The 27,699-nt window shown below is 41.6% G+C and overlaps 1 protein-coding gene across 1 annotated transcript; it reads right to left on the reverse strand.

Moving 5' to 3' along the window:
- Positions 1-366: 366 nt before the first annotated feature.
- On the reverse strand, positions 367-22,170 carry LOC148034779 (putative protein phosphatase 2C 55). Its single transcript, XM_087679754.1, has 5 exons — positions 21,891-22,170; positions 20,896-21,736; positions 2,987-3,308; positions 2,753-2,899; positions 367-916 (listed from the first exon to the last, which is right to left on the reverse strand). The coding sequence occupies exons 2-5, from the start codon at positions 21,669-21,671 to the stop codon at positions 626-628; spliced, it is 1,536 nt and encodes a 511-aa protein (XP_087535880.1). The 5' UTR covers positions 21,672-21,736; positions 21,891-22,170; the 3' UTR covers positions 367-625.
- Between the last annotated feature and the right edge of the window lie 5,529 nt (positions 22,171-27,699).

The raw sequence follows: 27,699 nt of genomic DNA on the forward strand, positions 1-27,699 counted from the left end.
AATGTTGGACCTCCATTGAGCACCTCCAAAACCTGCTTTGCTTACACTATTTCCATAACTCTATGCTCGTCTGACATCGCCAGAGGACCTTTCTGCTTCACATGCACATGTGAACTTTTGAAGCCTCAGTCCTGTTTCTCTCAACCTTGATCACCAGTTTCTATCCTGGAAAGCATACATGTTTCCTATTCTTACCCATCACATTGACCCTAAGAACATGCAACATCCTCTTTGAAACTTTCAACCGTCACACTGACCCTAAGAACATGCATCACAGTCAACAATGATGTAAATCTGAACACCCCTATCAATAGTCAAACCATTTTACAACCTCCCCACGACCATGCTAGCAGATAATCACACGTAAAATGAATTTGGCTGCTATTTATAGATACATTGGTGCATAGATGAATAAGACTCGAGTGAGGATGAAACCTTCTTCTCAAAGCCCTGCAAACACTGCCCCTGATCAGAGGATTTGTGTTGCATACAAACCATCTAGCAGAGATACACATTTACACTGCAAAGTTTGAAAAAGAAAAACAGTCCATGCACAAACCTTAAGACATCCTTATCCTGTCATGCAAATCGAGCAAAAAATGGATTGCTGTACAGTAAAGGAGACCTAGATATCACTTGTTACATATGACACAATCACAGTGATATCATCCATTTTTCCACCATAAAACCGGAAGCCTGCATCCTGGGCAGCGGCCGAAAAAGGAGTCTGCCTGTTACGATCCTGTGCCCGTTCTCTTGCAAGGGCTGCAATCTTCTGAGCTGTGATATCAGGGCTGAAACCTGATCGTGTTGACTGCATCACAATGCTTGTCAACTCTGTATCAAATAAATTGTCAAACAACCCATCTGTGCCAGCAACAATCACATCTCCTGATGCAACCTCAACAGTAAAGACCTGTGCAAAAAAGAAGTTGAACAAGGTTAACACCACAACATTCACCAAGCATGTCACTACTAAACAACAAACAAGTGCAATCAACTGCTGTCGTTTTACATAGCTGATCCTCCTTTTCTTCTGTTTGGACCAAGCATCCTAGTACATCCAAAACTTTTCTAGTGAGGGTGGAAATGTGTGTAATGTTGAGAAAGACACTGTTCTGCAGACTGCCATGACCAACACAAAACTGGGCCAAGTAGTAAAACCCATCCAGCACAGCTTCCTCTCCACCATTCACACAGGACTAATGTCAAGGAGAATGCACCGGAGCTCGAACTACAGTGTTCTATGGATATATGGACTTACATACTTGAGCAAAGATCCAAAGATTCACATTACTACGAGCCACTCTACAAGCAAACAGACTATCACACTCAGGATGCCACTTTACATAGCCATTGTAGAGGATGTGTTACAAGCCACTCTACAAGCAGACAAACTGTCACACTCAAGATCCCACTTTACACAGCCATGGTAGAGGATGTGTTGAGCTAAAAATGTATTATCAACCAATCAGCTACTTATTACAGCCCCAAAACTCGATTATTACCAAAGTTCCATTAAATGGTGCACATTCCTAGAGAGTGTCAGTGTCGAACAAGCCAGACCCTAATTTGGGAGGATCCACGCTCCTATAAATAGATCAGCTGCCCACCACTCAGTCCTAATCCAGGTTTGCAAATTGCTGGAGCCTATCTCTACTGTCCACACCCAGTCTACAAAGGACATCTCAGTTCAAGCTGATGTTCACTGCTGGCCACAGATGTTGCCTGCTCCAGCCCCTCTCCGTGCTGGCAACTATTTTCAACATGTCTACATCACACTGCAGGCTGCGTTTACTGCTGCAGACCACTTTCCAGCCTTTGTTTGACATAGATCTACTGCCGCCAGCTGCTGCCGACATCTTCTGCACCTGCATTTACTGCCCAGCCTGGTCGTACAGTCTCTCACATCATCAGAGTAGCTGTGTTTTGCTGCTGCAGCTGTCGCCTGGCCATTGTGGACTGTTTTCTCTCTGCTGTCCACTGTTCATGCGACCCAGCATCTGGCACTGATCAAGACACTTCCAGATCCGCATTTGCTACTGCTGGTGAACATTAGAAGGCTCCCTGCCACATTTCAAAATCCATAAAAGCACAACACACTCTCCAGCTTATCCTCTCTGGCCTGGTCCTAAGACATGGGAGTTCAAGGGTCAGTATTCACTTTGGAAGGCCTACATGCTGCCTGAATTATAAATTCTATGTGAAACTTGGTCTAACCACCCAGCCTTTTGACCATATCAATAAGCATGGCCCTTGGGTACCCACCACATCTGTGATTTTTATGGTTCCCAACCTCATCCATGTAGAGGAAGTACACTTGTAACTCTTTCAGCTCACTTTTACATTCGCACCAGAGAGTGAGTCCCCTCCAACTTCTAAACCACGTGCCTTTGCAAGTCCCATACCACAGAAATGACTTTGCCTAAAAAGTGACGGGGTGTATCTACGGCACTACAGACCTCTGCAACTATCAAAGATTTGTGTTTGTCCATGTTGAGACATCCTTAGATTCAATCACTTCTAGTGCAAACATTGCTTCAACAGAAAAACAAAGCTGCATCTCTACCACAGGCCACACTAGCAAATTATGCTGACAGGAACACAATTTACTCAAAAAATGAATATATACAATAATACTGACTTCTCAGTCATTGCCAGCTCTGTAAGAAAACAATATTGGTCACAAAAAAATGCAGGCACAAAAGGTGAAATAAAATAAAGCAATGCCAGTATAGCCAGTTATACAGACCTGTGCAGCAGTAGGTGGATCACCTCCACCACTTTCCAGTTGGAAAGGGAAATTGAAGTTATGCTGCTGTGCTGGTGACTTGAAGATAACACGGCCATTTCTCACCACAAGAAAACCACTATCACCTAAGTTTGCAGCTTGCAAACCCTGCAAAAATAAGACTTTTGTCATTCAAATACACCACCAGTTGCATTACTCAGATCAGCAGCTTCGTGTAAAAGCCTAGATATTTACATGATTTGAGAGGGCAAGAATGCAAGCTGTAGAAGATCCCCTGCAATAAGTCTTGGAATGAGCTATCTCCAAAACTCGAGCAGTATCTACACAACCACGTGGCTCTTGCCGAGCTGCTATTAAAGATTGATTCATCAACTGGCGAGCATATTCTCCAGCATCGACACCCACATCGGCCCAACCTCCAACACCATCAGCAACTCCAATTACCCCTTTGTCTGAGCATATAAAGTAGGCATCCTCACCTCCTGATGACTCCTTTTCTGGGTGAGGTATACAGCATGCACCAGATAAAAGTCGCAATCCTTTATTGTTCAAGTTTCTGCTAAGTATCCAAAGATGTGTTATAATTCACTACTGCTAGCAATAGCACACAGTTACAAATGATCCAGCGAATGGGATTAATCCTTACACAATTCAGGATAGTAATGCTTCAACCATTTGAGTTTATGAAACGAATGTTGAGATAAAAATAGTCCATAGCAAAGTCCATATTCATTGATACTAGGTGAGTACATTGAATTACTAGGAGCTAAAAACTCCCCTTTGTTTCTTTCCGCTTTTCATTCACAGTTTAAATATACAAAAGCTGGATTCTTTTGCAATCCAACAAAAATATTATGATCACTATTAATATGGACAGAAAAGAACCAAATTAACTCATTGAAATACTAAGCAAACAATAAAATGTGGCACAAGAAACAAAGGATGGTCTGTTCAAAAAGAAAAACGACGACGACTTGATTCACTCACATGAGGTGCACAGCCTTCCTATGTCTACAAGATCAAGTTGGACTTGGGGGGGTTGTCTAGTATGTGTGTTACCCCTGTTGCTTCATTTGGTCTTTCAGCATAAGCTCTCCCCAATATGCCACTTTCTTCTGAAGTTGCTTGCAAGGCACATCTTGTTAGCAGATATGTCAGCTCATGTGTGAGTCTGAACTGCAGAGACTTGGGCACATTATTTAGGTTATTTAGGCATTTTTTATTATGTCATTTTATGATCATATTGGGCATTTATTGCTGGCTGACCAGCATTAAATGCTGTCCGACCTGACATATTTTATGGCATTATTTGTGCCTATTTATTGTGGGCTCCTCCTCAGTTGGTCAATTCACAACCTAGAGTTCCCGTGGAGAGAGGAGCAGGTGCCCGTGCCCACGCAGCTAGTAAGTCACTATTGTATGCGACAATCTCGTGTCTGATAGCATACATCTAAGTTCTCATCTGTATTGTGTTCTTTCTTTCCCTTTCTCTTTTGTCTTGTGTTTCAGCAATTTATTACAGCTTATGTTTACACTTCCATTGCTGCACCACTTCTGACATGGTATCAGATTTTAGGACTTGTGCTCCTGCTTTGTTTTCTGTTGTCCAAGAATCTATGCGTGAGCTAAGAGTGAAGGGGACAAGGAGTTGAGCATAGTAGAATGAGAGAGTGAGCACGACACAATGGGTATTCGGTACAATGACAATGTACCACATTTTAGGTTTTGAATATATATATAAAGTACAAAGTGTAAGGGTGCGTTCACACCCGAACACAATAAAAGGCACGATGACCCTTTATTCCCAACAACCTCCCACCTAAAGGCAACATGCCTAAGGTAGAGGAGAGAATCAGCTAAGTGTATGTATGAACAAAGTTGAAAGACACATATACTATCCAACCCCCATCATCTTGCGTCAATGAGCAAACTGCTCGGCTAAGAGACCTTTCGTGAGGTCTGCAGGATTATCATCTGTATGTACCTTGACAAGCTCAATGCCTTTGCTGTCAAGTACATCCGTGATGAAGTGATACTTCACCTGTATGCGCTTTGTCTTTGCATGAAAGACAGGATTCCGTGCTAGCATGATAGCACTCTAACAGTCACAATGGAGGATAGGAACCTCTATAATCCCAAGAACTCCCGCCAAACGTGAAAGCCATAAAGCCTCTTTGCATGCCTTTGTGGCAACCACATATTCTGCCTCTGTAGTAGACAGTGCAACACACTTTTGCAGCCTAGATATCCAAGAGATTGCTCCTCTTGTGAACATAAACACATATCCTGAAGTAGACTTCCTGCAGTCAAGATGGCCAGCATAGTCTACATCCGTGAAACCAATAACAGATGATTTTTGCTTACCAAAGAAAATACACAAATCCTTTGTGCCCTTAAGATATCTCATGATATCCTTCACTGCTTCCCAATGCTTTTTACCAAGATATACCATGTATCTGCTAACTACTCCCACTACAAATGCAATGTCAGGACGTGTAGCAACCATAGCATACATCGAGCTGTTAGTCAGTGTCATTTCCTGGACAGTCGGCCAATCGGACCGCAAAGCAGTACGGATGCCATGTCAGCAGCGTATAGCAGCAGGCAGGATGCCACGTCAACAGGGCTACGCAGTCGGACAGTTTTTCACTGCAATCGACTGCATTTAATGCAGCCGACCTGCTACAGTTATTTTCTATTTTTCGGCTATTTATAGCCAGTTTTGTGGCACACTCCAGTATTCATTATTTCAAATTCTGATCTTGAGATCGGTTGGCTGAGACAGACTGTCCTCGGGCTGACGGAGATCAAGGTCATCAAGTCGGAGACATACACGAATATTTCCTCTGCCCCCTTATGTATTTCTGCACTCTTCTACAGCATACTACACCGCAGATTTTCTGCGTTTACATTGTCTCCTTTTCTCTCTTTCTCTTCTCTCTGTGTTCACTCTCTCAGTCTTTGTCCTACGCTTCCACATCGCTGCACTCTGACATGGTATCAGAGCAGTGAAGATGGACTAACTGAGGGCTGAACCTATCTAAAGAGGAGATTTCAGCACGACACAAGGCTACGTTTCCAAGATTCAAGGGTGAGCGGGAGGGCTGCGCATCAGATCAAGGCTGAAGCGAGCGCGGGTGTGCGGAAAAGGAGTCTAATCGGTGAATTTGCTGCAGAGTATTGCTGTTCGAAGGGGAGGAAGGATGCGTTTAAGGCCTTCCATGCAGATTTTCCCTTTTCATCGCCTCCGGCAGGTGAAGAAGGTTTGGGCAGCGGAGAAACCAGCCCTAGAAGACTGCGTTTTCACAGTCAGAGGGGGCTGATTTTGCGTTTGTGCAAGTATTGCAGGTTAAAATGTCTACAGAGACTAATTTGGAGTTCCAGGCGATCATGGACACGAAGGTGTCTGTCCTACCAGCTCTTTCATCAGATCAAAAGCTTGATGGTGACAATTACCGCAACTGGCAGGTGATGATGTTGACCATTTTGGAGTCTTATGATTTGGCAGAACTGGTGATGGAGGAGATTAGCAGGCCCTCTATGAGGGATGAGTCCAAACTCTCTTCCAATGCTCGTGCGGAGTTGACCAAGGCCCACTCTCATTGGGTCAAACTGAATGCCAAGATTCGATCTTTTCTGTTTCTGTCTTGCACCACAGCTGTGATAGCTCACATCGAGCACTTGACGGTGGCTCATGAGATATTGCTGTAGCTCGACCAAATGTACAACCAGATGATCCTGATGAAGAGGGCTTCTTTGGAGGTGCAGATGCGGACTTTGCCCGTGAATAAGTCTTCTTCGCTTCGGGAACACATCAACAAGCTTCGGCAGCTTCAGATGCAGGTTCAAAATGCAGGGAAGCCTATTTCCTCCGAAGACATGGCAATCACTTTACTATCCCAGTTGCCGCCACGATTCACTACTTTTTATTCCGCTCTTATTGCATCAAGGCGGAAGTCGACTCTTCGGTGGGAAGAGTTGGTTCCTATGGTCTTGGACCAAGAGGAACAATTAAAGGGACAGAATGCTTCCAAATCGGAGGCATTGGTTGGTCAAGCCTCTCAGAAGAAGGGGAAGGACCAAAAGAAGAAGGAGGACAACAAATCCAAGAAGGACAAGGAGAAGGAATCGACTTGCCGTATTTGTGGAAAGACCGGTCACTGGAAGAAGGATTGCCCTGACAAAGACAAGAAAGATACCAAGGAGGAGGACACGAAGAACTCTGGAGCGGTGGCTGCACCCTCATCAGCTGCTTTTCTACACTTAGCAGTCATTGAGGACAACACTGACGACTTCCGATCGATGACAGCTCCCCAGGCTCGAGAGTGGATTGTGGACAATGATGCCTCACGGCACATCACTACTCCTTCCATTGGTGTTGCCCATTTGCGAACTTCGCGTGGGCAAATTCTCATTGGAGACAGCTGTTTTGTGTCTATTGCTGCGCGGGGTAAGATGCAGCTTATTCCAGATGGACGTGGTGGTACCCACACCTCTGAGGTGTTGCATGTGCCAGGTTTGGGGTATCGTTTACTTTCGGTCCATAAGATTTGTGCTCTTGGCCTCTTGGTGGAGTTTGACAGTGATACTGTTTGAGTCCTTGATCGTGGATCGAGAAAGGTTCTCTCTGCAGGATATGAGAAGAATGGTGTCTACAAATTGAAGTCTTCTTCAGCTCTCACTTCTCTTCTTCTTACTTCTTAGACACAATCCGAGCTATGGCATGCTCGGTTTGGCCACCTGAACTATGGGTACCTTCGTAAGGTGTCGCGAGGGTCGTTTGTCCGAGGTTTGCCGGACATAGTGGTGACCCATCAACCATGTGTCTCCTGCATTTGTGGAAAACTGTATCGGGATGCGATTCCCAACAAAGCTTCTAGGCGGTCTACTTCACCCATGGAGCTTGTATCTATGAATCTTTGTGGCCCGATGCGGACCGAGTCCCTGAAGGGGAGCTTGTACTTCATGTTGATCGTAGATGACTACAGTAGGATGACTTAGGCCTATTTCTTGACTTTGAAGTCGAAGGCTTTCTCTCATTTCAAGGATTGGCTTCTCTTTGAGAAGAACCGTTCTGGCCGACGACTAAAGACCTTGCATTTAGACAAGGGAGGTGAATTTATGTCTAATGAGTTTGCTCGTTTTTGTGCAGATAGGGGCATTCACCAGGAGTTTACTAACACCAACACTCCCCGAGAGAGTGGCATTTTGGAGCGGAAGAACCGAAGTGTGATCGAGATGGCACATACCATGATGGAGCACCGACAGACACCTCAGTTTCTGTGGGCCGAGGCAGTGGCTACCGCAGTTCACATCCTCAATCGATCTCCCACTTCGGCCGTTGACAGGATGACACCTTTTGAGGCTTACTTCGGGACTAAGCATGATGTCTCTTATTTCAAGATCTTTGGGTGTGACGCTTATGTGCACATTCCGAAGACGCAGCGTGATAAGTTCGAGGCGGCTTCTCGACAACAAGTTTTTGTTGGCTATAGCTCCCACTCCCAAGGTTATCGTTTGTTTGATCCCGTCAAGCGAGATGTCTACACGAGCCGAGATGTGCGGTTCATGGAAGTTTCAACCACACAGGGGGGTGAGGATCACCCTGTCCTTGGAGATCCAGGGGAGAGTTGGGCTCCCGAGACAGTTCCTTTGGAGCCAAAGCCTCTTGATAGAGATTCTTCTTCTGATTCAGAGTCTTCTCTTCCACCGGCAACCCTCGAGGAGCTTCCGCCGGTGGATGTTCCTGGGTCTTCAGCAGATGGAGAGCGATGGGGAGAGGTTCGTCCTCCTCCTCGTTGGGCCCGTAACACACTCCGAGATTCAAGGATCGAGGGGATCCCTGAGGAGTGGGAATGGCAAGATGGATTGCGGAGGTCACGGAAAACCAGGCACATTCTTCAGAGCTTGTTTACTCCAACTATTGTTTGCTGACCCGTATTATGCAAGATCGAGAGCCCACTTTAGTGAAGGAGGCTTTGCAGTCCGATCATTGGCAGAAGGCCATGGAAGCCGAGTTGGAGGCTATTGAGAGGAATGGCACTTGGTCTCTTGTGCCTTGTCCCTCTCACAAGAAGGTGATTGGTGTCAAGTCGGTCTTCAAGACCAAGTACCTTAGCGATGGTTCTTTGGACAAGCATAAGGCTCGCCTTGTTGCTAAAGGTTTTGCTCAGCGCCCAGGCATTAATTTCCATGATACTTTTGCCACCACTACTCGTATGGCGACTCTTCGAGCTGTTCTTGCCTTGGCTGACCATAGGAGATGGCCTGTTTATCAGCTGGATGTGAAGTCGGCCTTTCTTAATGGTGACTTGCAGGAGGAGATCTATGTTGAGCAGCCTCTTGGCTTTGGATCCTCGGATGGGAAAGTTTACAGGTTGAAGAAGGCCTTGTATAGCCTCAAGCAGACTCCACGTGCATGGAACGAGAAGATTGATTCGTTTCTTCAGTCAAAGTTGGGATATCGGCGCTCCAAGGCCGATCCGCAGCTTTATGTGCACACTTCCGCGGTAGATCGTGTGTTGTTTGTGTTATATGTTGATGATTTGATTTTGACAGGGGATCATGCACAGAAGGTCCGAGAGACTAAGACAGCTTTACATCAAGCATTCGAGATGATGGATTTGGGGCTTCTTCATTTCTTCTTGGATCACGAGATTTATCAGTCTCAGAGTGGGATTTTCATCTCTCAACAGAGGTACATTTAGGAGCTCTTGGTGACTTTTGAGATGGAGACTTGTCAGCCCATTATTACTCCTATGGATCCGAATTGAAAGGCCACTTCACACTCCGATTCTCTCGTGATAGATGCTTCACGCTACCGTCAGGTTATTGGATCCTTGATTTGGCTTCTCAGCACTCGTGTTGATCTTTGTTTTGCTATGGGTCTTTTGGCAAGGTTTATGACAAAACCCAAACAGGTGCATTGGCAGGCTGCCCTGAGGATTCTTCGGTATTTGAGGGGGACTTCTGACTTAGGGATTTCTTATCCCGCAGGTACAGATGCTTTAGATCCGGTTCTTGCAGGTTGGAGTGACTCAGATTGGGCTGGTGATGTGAACCACCGACGGTCTACTACAAGCTATTGTTTTACCTTGGCTACAAGTGTTATCTCTTGGAGTAGCAAGAAGCAGCCCACGGTAGCCCTTTCTTCTACTGAGGCGGAGTATCGGGCTGCGTCTTTCACCACATGTGAGGTTGTGTGGCTTCGGCGATTGTTGGAGGAGCTTGGCTCCCCTCAGACTCGTCCTACTCTTCTACGGTGCGACAATGAGAGTTGCATTGCCTTGGTACGGAATTCTATATTCCATGCCCAGACGAAGCACATTGAGATCCAGTATCACTTCATTCAAGATAAGCTTCTGGATGGGGACCATTGATGTGGAGTATTGCAAGACGAAGGATAATCTTGCAGATTTGTTTACGAAGGCACTTCCCCATGCTCTTCTTCGGCAGCATTCTAGCTCCCTCAATCTTTTGACCCGTCCACGATCTGAGAGGGGATGTTAGCCAGTGTCATTTCCTAGATAGGCAGCCAATCGGACAGCAGAGCAATACGAATGCCATGTCAGTAGCGTACGGCAGGAGGCAGGATGCTACGTCAGCAGGGCTGTGCAATCGGACAGTCTACTACAGGCGGACAGTTTTTTACTGTAGTCGGCTGCATTTAATGCAGCCGACTTGCTACAGTTATTTCCTATTTTTCGGTTATTTATAGTCGGTTTTATGGCACACTCCAATATTCATTATTTTAGATTTTGATCTTGAGATCAATTGGCTGAGACAGACTGTGCTCGGGCTGACGGAGATCAAAGTCATCAAGTCAGAGACATACGCAGATATTTCCTCTGCCCCCTTGTGTATTTCTGCACTCTTATACAACATACTACACTACAGATTTTCTGCATTTACACTGTCTCATTTTCTCTCTCTCTTTCCTCTGTGTTCACTCTCTCTCAGTCTTTGTCCTACGCTTCTGCATCACTGCACTCTGACACAAGCTACCAACAGCTGAAGCATAAGGTATCTTGGCCATTTCAGCCTTACCATCATCTGATGTAGGGTTGTTGTCTACACTAAGTTTCACATATGGAGGCAATGGAACACTAATAGCTTTCCCCCCCTCCATATTAAAATGTTGCAAAACTTTTGTAATATACTCTTCCTGTGGCAGATAAAGAAGACCTTTTGATACGTTTCTGAGTATACGCATGCCAACAATGTGATTTGCCTCACCAAGATCTTTCATATCAAAGCTATTGTGTAGACTCTGTTTTAAGGAGTCCAAGGCATGAACATCCTTGCCTACAATTAGCATGTCATCCACATATAAAACCAAGAGAATAAGGTTGTCATTTGCTACCTTCTTGATAAATAAGCAGTGATCAACTTGAGAACGATGAAATCCCTGAGATTGCATGAATGTATCAAATTTGTGATACCATTCACGTGGTAATTGCTTCAGCCCATACAAACTTTTGTTGAGTTTACATACCATGTGCTCTTTTCCCTTGGCAACAAAACCATCAGGTGCTGCATATAGATTTCCTCATTCAGATCACCATGTAAGAAAGCGGTTTTTACATCCATCTGTATGAGTTCCATGTCCTCAGATGCAACCAAGCCCAAGATGGTTCACAAAGCAGTCATTTTGACTACAAGAGAAAATATTTCATCAAAATCAATTCCATGTTCTTGCTTGTACCCTTTAGCAACCAAGTGTGCCTTGTACTTGGGCAAAGAACCAGAAGTGACTTTCATTTTGTAAATCCATTTGCAAGGTAGCACTTTTTGTCCTTTTGGAAAAAGTACTAAATCCCAAGTGCCATTCTTCATGAGAGATTCCATCTCTAATAGCATTGCTTTTTGCCATTTCTTACTATCTTGTCTGTCCATGGCTTCCTGGAAGCATGACGGTTGACCACAATCTGTTAACATGACATAGTCAGCCACATACATAGTTTACTTCAGGAACAAATCTGTTTGGCTGTTTTTGCATTCGGGTCGACCTACGGACCTAGTGATCAATATTTGCAATCTATTCAGCCTGTAAATCTGCATTAACAGCTTGCTGTTCTGGAGGTACAGCTTGCTGTATAACTGGTTCAGGTTGTTCTGGGTGCATATATTCTTGCTGAATTTGTGGAACATCATGGGCAAGATCTTGTTAATCATTTACAGCATCATTCCCTGCATTTTCAAGGACATTTTCACCAGGTATTTGTTGCTATCTAACAGGCATTCTTTGCTGTCCTATTGGTACATCCTCCCGGAATACAACCCTTCGAACCTCCTCTATTCTTTCGGGCTGTTTGTGAATGCGATCTTCCTGAAAGATGACATCATTGCTGCGTACTACTTTTCTTTTCTCGGGAGCCCATAATCTATACCCCATTTCACCTTCATCACCATATCCTAGGAAAATACATTTTTAGAACTTTGGCTCAAGTTTGTTGCGCTCTTCCTTGCGTATGTGCACAAATGCCTCGCAGCCAAACACTTTCAAGCGTGCATACGAAGATGGCTTGCCCGACCACACTTCTTGGGAGTTTGACCACACTTCATGGGAAAACCCCCCCCCTCCAAAAAGACCTATTTGGTGACCGATTAATCACGTGTACGACTATCGTAACAGCCTCTGCCCAAAAACCATGGGGTAAAGCAGCATGTGACAGCATGGTACAGACCTTGTCTTGAATGGTCTGATTCATACGCTCTGCAACACCATTTTGGGGCGGATTATGAGGAGCAATAAGCTCCCTCTTAATCCCTTTGTTGTCACAAAATTCTTGAAAGGCTTTGGACACATATTACCAACCATTGTCAGAGTAAAGGTATTTTAATGTCTTACTGGTCTGATTTTCAGCAAGTGCCAAGAATTTTTTTAATTTATCCAAGGCCTCGTCTTTGCGACGGATTGGATAAACCCAAACTTTGCATGTGGCATCATCAACAAAGATAATAAAATACTTCTTCCTCCCTAAAGATAACCCTGGCATTTGATATATCTGAATGTACTAACTCTAAGGGTGAAGACTTTAGAGAGAGATTTTTTGTGACATTTGAGCATGTTTACCATAAATGCAATGATCACACTGTTCAAAATCAGCATACCTCAAACACGGTAAATAACCCAAACAAGAGAGCACTTTCATTCCAAATTGACTCATGTGTCCCAACTAGCTATGCCACAAAGAAACACTTGGCTACTCAATTATGGCCACAACATGGTCATGCACACTAGATACATGCAAAGGATACAGAGTATCACTTTTGGACCCCTTCGCAACAATGCAGGAGTCCTTACATATTTTCCATTTGCTATCCCCAAAGATGGTGTGATAGCCTTCATCATCTAGTTGCCATGTGCTTATCAAGATTTTCTTGAGCTAAGATACATGTCTCACATTATGCAAAACAAACATGGAGCCATGCTGAAATTCCAGTTTCACATTGCCAATACTTGCAATTTTACATGCATAGTTATCCCCCAAGTTACAGCACCATTGTAGTCAGAGAACCACTCGTGATGTGGTGTGACATGAAAGGACGCACTAAATCAAGTATCCAAGTGTGAATATCATCCTCAAAATCTGCAATCAATGCATGTGCATCCAAAAAAAGAAGCTAGAAGTACATCACCATCACTATCATTATCATGAGTGACTACATTAACCTCTTCTATTTTTACATTGCTCTTTTTTATAGGGTGACTGTCCTTGTTTTCAGCCTTGTTGGCTTCATTGTTTTTGTTTTTTCCCTTCTCTTTCTTTAGCTAAAAGCAATCCGTTTTGTAGTCCACCTTTTTGCCACAATGATGGCACTCCACATTCTTTTCACGAGATTTGTTGCATGCTCTATTTTCAGAACTGCTCTTATGTTGAAATCTGCCTCTAGTGTATAATGCATTTGAAGACTTGTTTGTTGAGTTGTTCTGCAAGTTCTTCCATCAGCAAAGAGCTCTCCACACCAGAGTATAACAGCTGAGCATTCGAATTACTCAAAGCTGTCCTGAAAGTATCCCAACTTTCAGGTAGGATGCATAGCAAGAAGGTAGCTTTGAACTCTTCATCAATATGAAAATCCAAAGCAATTAGCTAAGTGAAAATTGAGTTAAACTCATTCAAATGTACAAACATGGCTGTACCCTCTTTCATATGAAAGTCCATCAGTTTTTTCAGCCAATAAACCTTGCTGACTGCACTTTTCTGAGCATACAATTCTTCAAGCATTTGCCACATTGCATATGCTGAATTCAGCTTCTCAATGTTGAAGAGCAAGTTGTCTGACACTGAGAGCTCAATGGTAGAGCGAGCAAGCTCATCCAAGTCATCCCGCTCGTCTTATTCCATGTCTACTGGTTTGATTCCCTTTGTTTTGATGGGCTTTACATATTTCTTCTGCACCAAGACATTATAGCATTGTTTCTACCAGATTGCAAAATTATGGGCACCCTCAAGCTTCTTAATATGCAAAAGATTACTGCTATCACTGTTTCCAGTCTTAATTTGCAGTCAATTTTATCAATTAAAAAGTAAAAAGTGCTTCTTGGATGAGAAACAGATAGGAGAGTACAAAGCATGTGGTTGAAATTTCAACATGAGAATTTATTCCAAATAAAGACAGAGACCTCCAATATATAGGTGTGGGAATTCTTGAATGATAGGTGATGTGTTACCTTTCATAGACTTAGTTACATCAATAATATTGATACCTTTCATGCTAACATACACCTTCGCAGCCGTAATACCATGTATCTCAAGAGCATTCTTGGTAAGGAAATCTTCAAAGTTCTTTGCTTCAACCGGTGCTTTAGCCCTTCTTTCCATCAAAGCTTGAATTTTTGTATCAACTTCCAACTCCTTGTATCTTTGTATCTTCTCATAATCAGAGAAGCATACAAATACAGAGTGTCGAGAGCCTTCCGGTGGTTCACCAAAATTCTCCTCTTCGCCTCTTGACATGGTGAGAAAGTTGGGCCCAAAGATCTTGTCACCCAAAGAAGTTCCTACAAGGAAGAAGTCCTTGCTCTAATACCATGTAAGCCTGGAAAAAAACATGAGAATAACAATACTTTAAACTTAACCAACTCCATTAATTATCACCATGAAAATTAAGAGAGAGAGAGAGGAGTTGACACCTCATTGAGAGAGGAACTAACCTCTCCCTCTTTATAGGAATTTATTGAAACAAACCACGAGCACTGGGTACCCAAACCATATACAAAAGGACTAATTTGCTCCAATTCTGAAAATTAGGGTTTTAAAACCCTAATTTCTACTAACTCTGAGCAATTCTGAAAATTAGGATTTTGAAACCCAAATTTTTGCAAACTTCGAGCAGCAAGCTGATTTTCTTCTTTTGTGCTTGGATTAGATCAAACTAAGTAAAACGTGCTTCTTGGATGAGAGACTGATATGAGAGTACAAAGCATGTGGCTGAAATTTCAGCATGAGAGTTTATTCCAAATAAAGAGAGAGACCTCCAATATATAGATGTGGGGCTTGGGTGCTTAAAAGTGAAAAGTAGAGGCTACAAATAATAAGCGTTTGTTGAAAATGACAAGTGTAGACACACTTATCTCTTCAAAATGACACATGTCCTATTTTAAATGACACATGTCACTTTTCTAAAGAAAGAAGCTTCCAAATCTTCTACTCTAAAAATCTCTGAAATGGTAAGAATTTAAGATAGCTACTAAAGACTAAATTGTTACTTGCGAAATTCTCGAGCCTTTGACACAAACAAAATTTTCATTTGAGCAACTTTCAAAAATAGTATCCTCTTAATTTTTAGGAATCGTCAAATTTAGCTTCTAAAGAGCTTCATTATAAAAAATCACCAATTCATGGTTTCTTTCTTCGATCATGAGCATCTAGCTTCCCTTTTTGAAACTACTCATTATATAGGCTTCTAATCAATATAACTATCTTAGTGTAAAAGTCTTAATCATATGAGTTTTTTTGTCAATCTGACTACTCCACTAAACTTTTAATTTCTCTTAGGCATCTCGTCAATGACGACCCAAGTATAATCATAGGGCATTCTGCCCATTGGCCACCCTTAAATAGAAGAATGAACATTTCATCATATTTTAAAATACTTAAATAATACAAATTGCCTTTCAAAGTGCGTAAGCATCAACTTAATTTGAAATCATTAAGCCAATATGTCTTAGTAACAATTGATATACAAAAGGTTTGTTGCACTTCTATTCTCAATACCCCTTGATACATTCCCCCTAGAATCCAAATTGCACACGAGACTACATGCAAGCCAAACTCACAATAAAAGCACAGAATGTCAGACTCAACTCCCAACTATAAAGCCAAACGGGCTCATCCCCAAGCCTGGGAGCTAGCAACATTCCGAATCATAGCCATATCCCAAGGGCCAATATCCCATACCACCAGCCTACACCGTCCCAATGTATGAATGCGTAGGCCAACGAACCAAGAGTCCAAGAGTGGTGATCACACAATGAATGTGCACAATAGCCTATAGGGCCTCAAGTCCTATAAATAAGACTTGGTTGATCTAACTCTCAAGTCTCCTTAGTGCATTCACACTAAGTTACTTCATAACCACCATGACCAATGCAACTAGCGCCCATCTCCAGATGTCCATGGATATGACACCCCTCTCTTCCACTCTCCTATCCCAAGCATAGAACTCTCTAAACCTTGGTTACCTATCTAACCAAAACCAAAGGCTTGCACTTGCATTCCAACTTCTCCCCTTTCATCCTCCAAAATATAAACGTGAGCAAATATCCAAAGATCATTAAAAGCGTCCTAATACATCATACCTAAAGCTGCCTCTATAGAAAAACTCCAATTTCAAACTGTAGTAGCTATCACCTTTATCCAAAGAAAATGAGGCAAACCCCTATGCTCCACCATCATAATGATTATTCTACAAATGTATAATGTCATTCTCTAATTGTGGGTCAACATTTACAAACTCCTAATAAGGAAGAACAATCATAAAATGCATGACAAGCAAATCACCACCAAGATTAGCTTTCACTATCCATTCTCTATCTTGGACCTCAAAAATAAGCACAATAACTCAACAGAATACATCAACAAATGAACAAGAGATAAATGGCCCTACATGAGAACGAAATGCCTCAAAACGTAAGAAAAGGCCGCGGTCAAGGAATATGTGCAACAAAAGGGTACACGTGCATAAAGCGATTTTTGTATAACACTCAAATGAAACGAGTATTGCAAGAGGGAGGGAGAAAAGGCTTGGGGAGGCAGGGTGGTTTGGGGTTGGTTGTGTGTATGGATGGATGGAGGTGTGGTATGGTCTGTAAATGGGTGTTTGGTTGGGGGGACTTGTGATGGAACACGTGTAGAAAGAGGCCTATGCTACCTAAATATTAAAACTCATGTGAATGGGAAAGGAAACTGGAGATATAAGGTAAGAGGGCCAATAAAGTTGCAGCCCCAATGATGTTGCTTTTTTAAAGTGCAAGTAAGGCCCAATAATTTGGCACAATTAAGTAAGGTCTAATAATTTGGCACAATTAAAGAAGAAAAAGTGAAGTGATTATAACATGGTGATCTTCTTTCTATTGGATGCAAGGCCTTGGAATTGGTCTTCTCTTCCAACACTCATTCACATTTTTGCCAATGTCATCATTTGTATCTCTTTAGCATGCAAAATTTTTACCACATGGATTCAAAAAAGGCTTTCATCTTCAGCAATACAGCATCAAAATTCGTCAAAATTTTTCTATTTGTTGTGATAGTTGGTGCCTAAGACGTAGAATGACTTTTTATCCAAAATCACCCATTGTTGCAGAGAATTCAAGGGCCACTAATGGCTGCCATACTACCCAACCCATTACCCTAGAAGTGGTAATACAAGGGGGTTTGAAATTTCTGATTCAGCAGACTTGTGACCATGGAACAGCCAAGGAATGAGTATCAAATTATTACAAAATGGGCCAAGGAGTAAGACCGGTTGTTCCAGGGGTCCGAAGAGTCAAATACACATTCCAATTGTTCCATGGCACTAAAGTGTCATTCCCTATTTCTGTGCCAACAACACCCTATGCATGGGGCCATACAAATCCATGAGAACCAACTGAAGAAACATAATGGCCATGCCAGCTCCCTTTGAAGGAAAATGCCCACAATGTTGCTTGTCCTATATGCAACTTGTGCAAGGCATCAAGACATGCCCCAATATTGGGTAAACCTCATTGGCTAGCCTCTACAAGTATTCTTTATGGAAATATCCAAAGCAAGGATCTATGAAAGATCCCCTAAATTGCCAAAAGACCAAGTAGCAAGGGTTGTAAGCATCGATCCAAAGTAGCTCACCAATCCACCTACTCAATGAAGGTAGTTGTTGTGCTAAGGTATGTAATACTATACATAATAAGAGATTAAAATCGAGATCTAAAACACAAAAGAAACTAAAATAATGGACTTGGGACAATGTTAGCCTAATAGTAGTGGCATGGTGCCTACATAGCAAACCGTTACCTGAGACTTGTCACCAATGGTGAACCAAGCTCATTCTACCATTCACATCCCTCAGCCAATCCCATGAGAGGTTATGTGAGCAATAATGCTCTTATGTAAAAGACAAATACTCAGCCCCATAGTGCCCTGCAACTAGTGGTGTAGTAGTGCAGCCCTTCCCTTTGGCTGAACAATATCCTTCGTCCATGTGCCCATCCTAGAGGTAACCAAATCTCTAGCAACCTCATCTTCATTCATTGTATCTCATACCTTGCTTAGGTACATGTTCGTGTATATTGTCCTCAATATGCCTTCCTGTTATTTGAACATTCGTTTGTTCTCAATAAGGTAACATTTTTAATGCACTTATTGCACATTTTTAGTCCTCTTGCTTTTGCATACCCATGTCTATACCTTGGCACTCTAGCTGCCTCAAAATGTACAGCCTCTTGATAGACTCAAAGCAAATACAAAGACAAACTAAGACTCTTGCAACCATATTTCCTCAAGCATGGGTAGCCCTTGAACCAAAGCCAATATCCCAATTCCTTCCATTGTATATCCTACTCGTACTTAGTGAAGTAGCACTTCCTCTAGCACCACCAACTCCTAAAGCATGTTAGCATATACTTGATTGTAAGGATAGCTCCATTTGATACATCACATCACTTGGCTTCTTAACTATATGGAAAGTCCCCTTCTTCCAAGGAGGTAAGGATAGTGAGAACTCCCCAAATGCTTGAATCATTGTTTTTGTACCTTAACATAGAACCAATTCACCATCAACTAATGCGCAGTCTACCACAAAGTTCCCTGAAGTAGTCTCCAACACTCTTAAGTAGACACCCATAGACTCTCTCAACATCCACTTGATATAAGCACAAACTATAACATTGACCACATACTCAAACAAAGGCAAGGACTCCTCACATGCTACCTGATGATCCTAATAATAGCAACTAAGCATAGTAATCATGAATTCTTCAAGAATACTTGTTTGCAGATCAATTTGAGGATGGAAAGCTCTAAACAATGCCAACATGTACCAAGGTTCTATAGAAACATGAACATCAATATAGTTAGTTGTTTTCATTTCATGTTTATTCTTATTCTCAAGTTCAAATAACATGGTCAAATGTACTCGTTTCTTTGTCTCATAGGCCATCCTAGCTTTTTAGAGATGTAAATACATCTTTCTTTCTTCCGCTCCTTTTTTTTGAGTTCATCCCTTTCACTTGCCCCTTGCATCACTTCCACAACATCACACTCTCAACTAAAGAAATATCAGGTTTCTCCTATTAGGTCAATCTTCCCTTGGTTTCTGGTGAGGACATTCTTTAGTTAAAATGTCCCCCCCTTATCATGTGTTCAACATGGATTTTGTATTTCTTCTTGTCATCGCTCCTTGGTAGTGAAAGCACTTGCATTCGTGGGGTGATCCAAGATAGTGAATCCACTAAGAGGAAGTACTCATCTCCGATGGTGAAAGATGACAACTCAAATCTGCTGATGACAAGGATGCTGAGCATGGCGATAAGGTGGTGGGTGCCGTGCTCTACAATGTGTGTGTATGTGTGTGTGTGTGTTGTGTGAGAGAGAGCTCAAAAATCAAGAATGCTGAAGACTGAAATCTGGAACAGATACATACAAGGTCTGGTGTCTAAGTATGCACTCAGCCAGAACCTCACTCTCATTGAGAGATACAGAGTACATGATCATCTGTCTGGGGACTGCCTAAATATGCTGAACGGGGAGAAGAAAGAGAAGCAGGTTGGCCAGCACAAACTCGCTGACCATGCCCACTACCCATGTCCTGCCAATTGCACGGCTGTCTGTCATGCTGCCCAAATAACAGGCCGTTGCTTGCCCTCACTGCCTGCCTGCCTGCCTGCCCAAAGGCTACCCACCTTGCACACTGCCCATCCATGAGGTGTATCCTCTAACATATCAAAAGGGTAAAGGGACCAACAAGGCCCTTTAACAACCAAGAAACAGGTCTTCAAGCACTAGGGACGTCCTAGTCCAAAGGACGAACCATGCAAAGTGGTGTCTTCACAAGGGATGTCTCTTAAGATTGACCTCTCCTTCAAGCTATGTATGCATGTTACTCAAAGTATACCAAACTCATGCTTGTGCCCAAAAAAAAAAAAGATCTACCAAACAACAAGATGACATGATCACGCATACTACAACTTATAAGCAGGCTGAAATTAAGTTTATGGTACAATTTAAGGATGTGCTCTAAAAGATCTTACACTTGCCAACTATATAGAGGAGTCCCTAATTTTAGGCAGTTCCTAGATTTCAAAGCTAGAATTTTTGTTCTTTAGAAAAGATAGTTATAGTGCTACGTATAAGATCCTTTCAATGTGAAAATTTCACATCTCTGAATGTTTGTATGCTGTGCATGTCAAGCCTAAACGTTAAATAATTTACACAGCGTGCAACACTACAAAGTAAGCAAAAATACTCAGAGGATACACATTATAAGTAGTCAGTATTCCAACCTTCTGAATCTAATCTTATTTCGTAATATGAAAATGAGTCCTAAACACATAAATTATGATAGTCTTTTAAAGTCTCAATAGAACACTCCATCGTTTTCCTCGTCTCCCCTCATGCATGTATGAGCAAGTGTAACAACAAAAGCAAGATAGAACATACCCATCGGTGCATTTTTCCTTGGCTTCAAAGTTTTCATCCTCCGGTGATGAATCAAGCATCAACTCCAATTGCTTCGCAGCAGCAACACCAACAATAGTAGCACTGTGTATAGCAATGTGAAATAATTCATTCACAACTGGAAGACATGTTCCAGCCCGTATAGCATGGAAAGTTAAGGAGGTACTGAGAAGGCTTTCAAGCTCCGATGTAGCATCCGATGTTTCTTTACATTCTGAATCTTTATCATTTCCTGTATTGTCCTCCACATAATCACAAACACAACTTAGCTTTGGGCAATCGAATGACTCAGACCGGTGAACAATCCTGAAACCTGGGTGGAGCTCTTCTATTTTTAGACTTTTTACATTCCAGGGTGTATTGAATTTGGAGGTGAGCTTCTTCCATTCTGATCCTTGTCTTCTTGGAGCAGTATAATTGTTTTCGAAAGGAACTTGGGATTGGTTATGTCCAAAACTCTGCCATACTGGCCCGTGTATGGAAGGGGTTGCGAAAAAACGGGTCAGAGCCTCTGCTGCAGAGAGCGGTTTGACTTGTTCAGCCACCTCGGATGCTTTGCCAAAGGAACCGGTAGACTCGAACTGAAATGCTCCAAACGAGGAAGAGGAGCCGGTGGATGAATGACAATCCTGAAAGGATTCACCAAACACAGGACTCGGAAATGCTTTGGAATTGCTGGACGACAGGCGTGTGAAGATGATTCGTAATCTGCTCTGGCTGGCTGGCAACGCTTTCCACAGCTGATGCAGAGAGGGCATTGTATGGCATGGATGCTAGATGTGCCCTGTGGGGGATGGCATAGTCAGAGGTTGCCTCGGGGAGTCTGGAAAGGTACAGGGAGAGGCGGACATGAGCAAGCAAATCTCTCTCTCTCTCTCTCTCTCTCTCTCTCTCTCTCTCTCTCTCTCTCTCTCTCTTTCGTAAATCTCTCTCTCACATTGATGAGGATTCAGAAGAGAGACTAAGAGGAACAGTACCCGCGAGAAACGCCTCAATGCTCTTCTTTCTGCAAGCTAGGGTTTGAACGGTACAGCCATCAGAGGAACATCATGGAGCAACTGATTGAACAGAGGACATGTGATGTGGAGAAAAGACAAGGCAGAAACATTGCATGTGGCTTTTGCTGCTGCACCAACATTCTCCCTGCCTTCCCCTCCGACCCAGGAGAAAAAAGAACTCTGTACAAAAGCCAAACCAAACACGGCTCTTCATAACTCTCTTCAGCTCATTAATCATCCCCACTTCGCATTTTTCCACCGGGTTATGCGTCATCATCAATTAATCAATTAATTCACTCTTTCTGTTCCTGCCTTCCAAGGTCGGACCTTGCAAAGGCAATGCATGGTCCATGGCACATGCGCCTTACATAAAACCATTATCAAGGCTAATCAAAATTAATATAAGAGATTAGCATTAAGCTGGTAAAGAATGTGTTTATAAGGCTTTCCCCATCTCTATAGAGGTAGCATATACACAACTTACAAGACAGCTTTTCGTTGTTTATGTCCTAATATTTGGTCGGTTGTGAGATTGTTAGATGAATGTTAATGTGATTTGCTTTTTTTTTTTCATAATGTGCAATAATGCATTAGAAAGGTAAAGTTAATTACATCATCTGTAATTGAAGGCTCTCATTAGGGCTTGCTAGCTAATGCCTTAGCAAACACTCTACAAACTTAATCATACCCCTTGACACCATTAATGGCACGAAGGACATCAAACTTACATGACTCCAAAGTGTCTCCTAATAGGAAAGATGTGCCAATAACGAAGCATCCCCCCAAAAGAAGATCAACACATCCCCCAATTTAAAATATATTCTTCTCCACTACTATTTCACTTTTCCCAACAGAGCAAGTGAACGAGAACACAACCTACTTTTGCTTGTGATTGGCTCAATTCCTCGACCATGTTCTCCCCCGAGTATAGCCTCTTTTTGGCACACTAGCTATGGGATGTTCTACAACATATTTTGTAGCATTGACATGTGTAATAAGATTGCTTTGAAGAATTTACTAGAGCACCAACAAAACACTATCATTCTTACCGTCTCCGCACCCTAAAATATTATAAAACTAAGGTGCTCTTTTATTGGCTCAATTACCCTATCTTAGTAGTAACAAGGATTTTCTTAAACACATTGGAATTCTAAAGTTCTGAATGTAGCACATTACAACAATGTGAATGACAATCCATACTTTAAGAGACCCTCATGTAGGTCGAAGCCTTCCCCAATGAAAATTAGCCTAAGTCTAGCATTCTTGATGGAGCCTACTTCCTATACTATTTCTTAGTTTTGTTCCAAAGTTATTTAACTTCCTCCAAAGACTCATTGACCCCTTGGATATAAAATGCACATATGTGAAACTTTCGCTTTATCAATCCATCTTTGCTAAGGAAGGACCTTGTGAAACTTTCTCTTTATCAATCCATCTTTGTTGAGAAAGGACCTTGTGAGCACTCTCCATCTCTTAAAGTTAAGCCTGGTGGACAAGATGATGTTATTCCACTTCTCCTTAATAGTAAGAAAACTCTACCATCATATTCCTAGCATCCTTCTCTTTACGACAACTCCATAATCTCTTGGTAGAGTCAACCTTGACAAACTTGACAATATGTTCCCTATTGATGACCATGGATGTGGGCCAACAATCTTTCTTTTTAGCTATCACGAGACATAGCCACTTATATTCCTTCTAAGTGAGCCCTCTCTTCCTCCTCACTTATTTCAAATCCATCATTTTGGCAACATTCTAATTGACTACATATTCCCATCTTTATATACCTATATTAACCATAGTGATGCTAATTTTGGGCTATTGATGGATGAATAAGGCTAGAATCTAGAGGATTCTAAGCCTCTCCAAAGCAATATATACTCTTGAATCTCGAGCAATGATATGTGTCTTGTTCCTTCAACGAGGCCAACCAAATGCTTGGACCCAAGCATCACTTTACATCTTAATGCAAGTACCTTTGTCTTTGTGATTATTTAATTTTGACCATGATTTCACAAGGACGTGAAAATTTATTACTTTGCTTAGCATTTAATTAAAAGTTAATCAAATGTACTAATGTGACTTACACATGTGAGGTGCAAGTTACTTATTTCCCACTGTGAGATCTAGGACCCCAGGATATCAGTTTGATGCCAAAAGTAAAAGTTGTAATAAGTCATGCTTGATAGGCACTAGGTGGTACCCAGTGTTAGATTTTGGCCTAGACCAAATTATTGGCCACTAATGTTGGTGGTGATATTAGAGACTAGGCATTAAGTAATTAATTAATGCTCGATCTAAGGGCTAATAATGACTCTGGGATACTTGGAAGACAAATTGGCCTAACCAATTTAATTATTGGCTAATGAATTTAATTTTTAGAGTAGTAGAATATTTATTGAAATTAATATTCTAAAAATCAATTTAATAAGTTTGATAATGCTAAAAATTGGATCAAAAGGCTATCACTTATAGCAAAACTTGCCCAAGCAAGTGGAGAAAATGTTTTTAGGGGCTCATGGAAGTATATTCCAACCATTGTGAGAGAAAAGGAGGATGTTAGAGAGCAAGGAGAGGCTGCTAACGTGATTTGCAACCACTAGGGATTAGTTCTACAACATGTGATAGTAGTTTGGAGCCCTCGATAGTAGTTTGGAGCCCTCTAGGAGTAGGTGACAACAGCCCAAGGTCCTTCTGGTGCAAATGACAACATATAGAAGGGGACAACAATCTTTCTGGTGGTCCTAAACTATAAGTGACAACTTCCATGGTTGTCTAAGCAAAGGCAATAGTAGCTTTTTAGTGTTTCTCACGATGAAACTCTAAAATTTATTTCTCTACAGCATATTCTCTCACCCCCTAGCCATTTCTCAAGTTATAGTAGCATTTTCGAGCATTTTAAGCCATTAGAGGAAGAGATTTTAGTCAATACTGTAGAAAGTAGGGTTTCGATAGCCGCTTTGGGATGTGTGCCCAGAATTGAGGGCCTAGAAATAGAATTCTAGCAATTGAAATTGGGGAATTTTAGGGAGATTCAAGAGGCCAACTAGCCAATATCACATTTGGGGCTAAATTTGTCTTTCAAGGAGTAGGGTGAAGGCCAATCCCCAAACAAACCAAGATGCAAATTTGTTTGGAGACTTGCTATTTAGTTTTGATAGCAAGAGATACTTGGATTGGTGGAGGAAGTCGAAGGATCTCAGTTCTACTCCATCCATTTGCAATAAAAGTTAAAGAAATACCACAAGGGGTGACGATTAGGGGGGCATTGGGGCCAATAGGGTGTCCAATGTTTAAGATTACAGTGGTAAAGTGTATTTTTTGTTTACCTGAATTTTATGCCTGCTGTAATTAGTGCTTAATCATGCTATTTACCACCCTATTTGAGGAGGAAGGTTGGTTTCAGCCAAAAAACAATCCTTTGATTTCAAGCTATCACATCTCCCTTGAGGAACATGGATGAAGAAATTCAATGTGCCATCATTTATGCACATGACCAACGAGAACCCATTGATCAATGAAGAAACCATCCTATATGCTTTCTCTTTAAGACCTTCAAGGCCAAGCCCTCCTAGCTTCTTATGAATTGTGCTAGGGTACTAGGGGATCGAATGCCAAGCTTGCTTGCAACCTGAGCTCCATAGGAAATTCTAGAAGTGCTTTTTGTTTACTCTCACGATGGCTTATGAAGGACAAAGGCTAAAATAACAAATGTTAGAGCCATGGTAATAATTGCTCTAAGTGCAATGAGTCTCCTCATAAAGGAACAAGCCTTAAATGAATTGGAAGTTTCTTCTTAAGCCATCAAAGTAGTTGCTTCGGAGTGACACCAACACCTATGGGGCACTCAAGGTATCTGAAGATTACTTCACACTCAATTTGAGCTACATGAGCCAATTCGGTGGGTTACCCCAATCAAATTCACCATATCAATCTTCTTTTGGCTAACTATTGAACTAAAATAATAGGAGAATTTGTCATATGCATACACTAAAGCCTCTTTTAACTCCTTATCCACTTGCACCACATTTGAAGTATCATAAAAAAACAAAAGGCATTGCCTCTAGGTAGAGGGAGCCCCTTTATTACACCTTGATGTACCTTGAAGTCAATATTCATAAGCAAAGGGTTAGTAGTGATTGATGTGGGCAAGGGGATAGCCTTATCTTATGGATATTCTTCGATTGAAGACATAATAGCAGATACCAAAAGCATTAACCTTTGTAGAAGCAATGAAGAAGAGAGTAGTTACCATATAATCATTCAAGAAGATAATACTCATGATCAAAGTTGGCACCAAATCCCATGGCTTTTAACAAAGCCAATATGAAATTCTAGCTAATGTGATCATATGCTTTAACAAAGTTTATGTTTGTAAGGATGAAGTCCTTGTTAAGAGACATTGATAAATCCATAGAGAAGACTAAATCAATCATCGTATCATGAATGTTTTTGTCCAATATGAATCCATGTAGAAGGCAAAGAAGGATACATCTAGATCATAGGGTAGGAGCGTTTACACCCTTGTCTTTCTTGGTCATTAATGCACTCTACTCTTAGTCACTTCACTCTACTTCAAACATGCTAGAGTCATCCCACCTACCAACATTGGGTAGTTTTATCATCTAAATTCCAAATGCTTTAGATTTTAGAGTCCTAAACTCCTCCTATATCATGGTTTCTTTTTGGATGAATTTTTATAGTTTTTAGTAACCATTTAACACAATGACCACAATCATTACTATTAGATGCAAACAGTGCTACCTTCTCACTCGCTGCTTCTTTTATCAATGCTTTTTGTAAGTTTTCATTCTTTTCTACTACATATTACTTCCATGTTCCATAGATGGATTGGATTTTGGACCTCTTCTTCAAGTGACATTCTTCAAGTGAGAAAAATAGAGAGAGAAGAAAAAATATATAGAGAGAAAAGAGAGTGAGAGAAAACAACTTGAAAGGGAAAGAGAGAGGAAAAGAAAAATAAGGGGAGAGAGAGAGAGAGAGAGAGAGAGAGATATATATATATATATATATATACACACACACACACACACACACACACAAAGAGCAAAAAAAAAAAGAAGAGGAGAGGGAGGGAGAGAGAGGGGGAACAGAGAGAAAGAGTATTATAGAGAGAGGAAATATATAATTTAAGAGAGAGAGGAAAAAAGGAAAAGAGAGGAGAGAGGGGAGAGAGAGAGAGAGAAGAAAAGGAGAGAGAAAAGAAGAAGAAGAGAGAGAATTATAGAGAGAGAAAATATAAAATTTAAAAGAAATAAAAAATTAAAAAATTAAAGAGAAGAATAAAAAAAGAGGAGAGAGAAGGAAAAGAGAGGGGGGAGAGAAGAAAAGCAAAGATAGAGAGAGAGAAGAAGAAGAAAGAGGAAGAGAGATTGGAAAAAAGAGAAAAGAGAAAATTCTTTTTTATTTTATTTTTTTTTGAGAGAGAGAGAGGAAGGGAGAGAGGGAAAGAGAGAGAGAGAGAGAGAGAGAGAGAGAGAGAGAGAGAGAGAGAGAGAGAGAAAAGATAAAATTTAAAAGAGAGAGAGAGAGAGAGAAGAAAAAAAAAATTAGGAGAAAGGGGAGTAGAAGAGAGAGAGAGAGAGAGAAAGAGAGAATAAAAGGAGAGAGAGAGAGAGAGAAGAGAAGAAGAGAGAGAATATAAACATAAAGAGAGAGAATTATATATAGGGAAAAGATAAAATTTACATACTTTAAGAGAGATTGAGGGGAGGAGGGAAAGAAAGTGAATGAAGAAGAGGAAAAGAGAGAGAGAGGGAACATGTAG

Source organism: Lygodium microphyllum, chromosome 6 (genome assembly GCF_053477565.2).
Source record: "Lygodium microphyllum isolate KBCC chromosome 6, Lygodium_microphyllum_v1.1.10, whole genome shotgun sequence".
Lineage (NCBI taxonomy): Eukaryota > Viridiplantae > Streptophyta > Polypodiopsida > Schizaeales > Lygodiaceae > Lygodium > Lygodium microphyllum.

Excerpts from the sequence above, each read along its gene's own strand:
- LOC148034779 (XM_087679754.1), bottom strand. The coding sequence starts at position 21,671 with ATGCCCTCTCTGCATCAGCTGTGGAAAGCGTTGCCAGCCAGCCAGAGC. Across the intron at positions 3,309-20,895 it reads AAGGAAAAATGCACCGATGG|AAACTTGAACAATAAAGGAT; the intron begins GTATGTTCTATC and ends GATACTTAGCAG. Across the intron at positions 2,900-2,986 it reads TTCTTGCCCTCTCAAATCAT|GGTTTGCAAGCTGCAAACTT; the intron begins GTAAATATCTAG and ends TTATTTTTGCAG.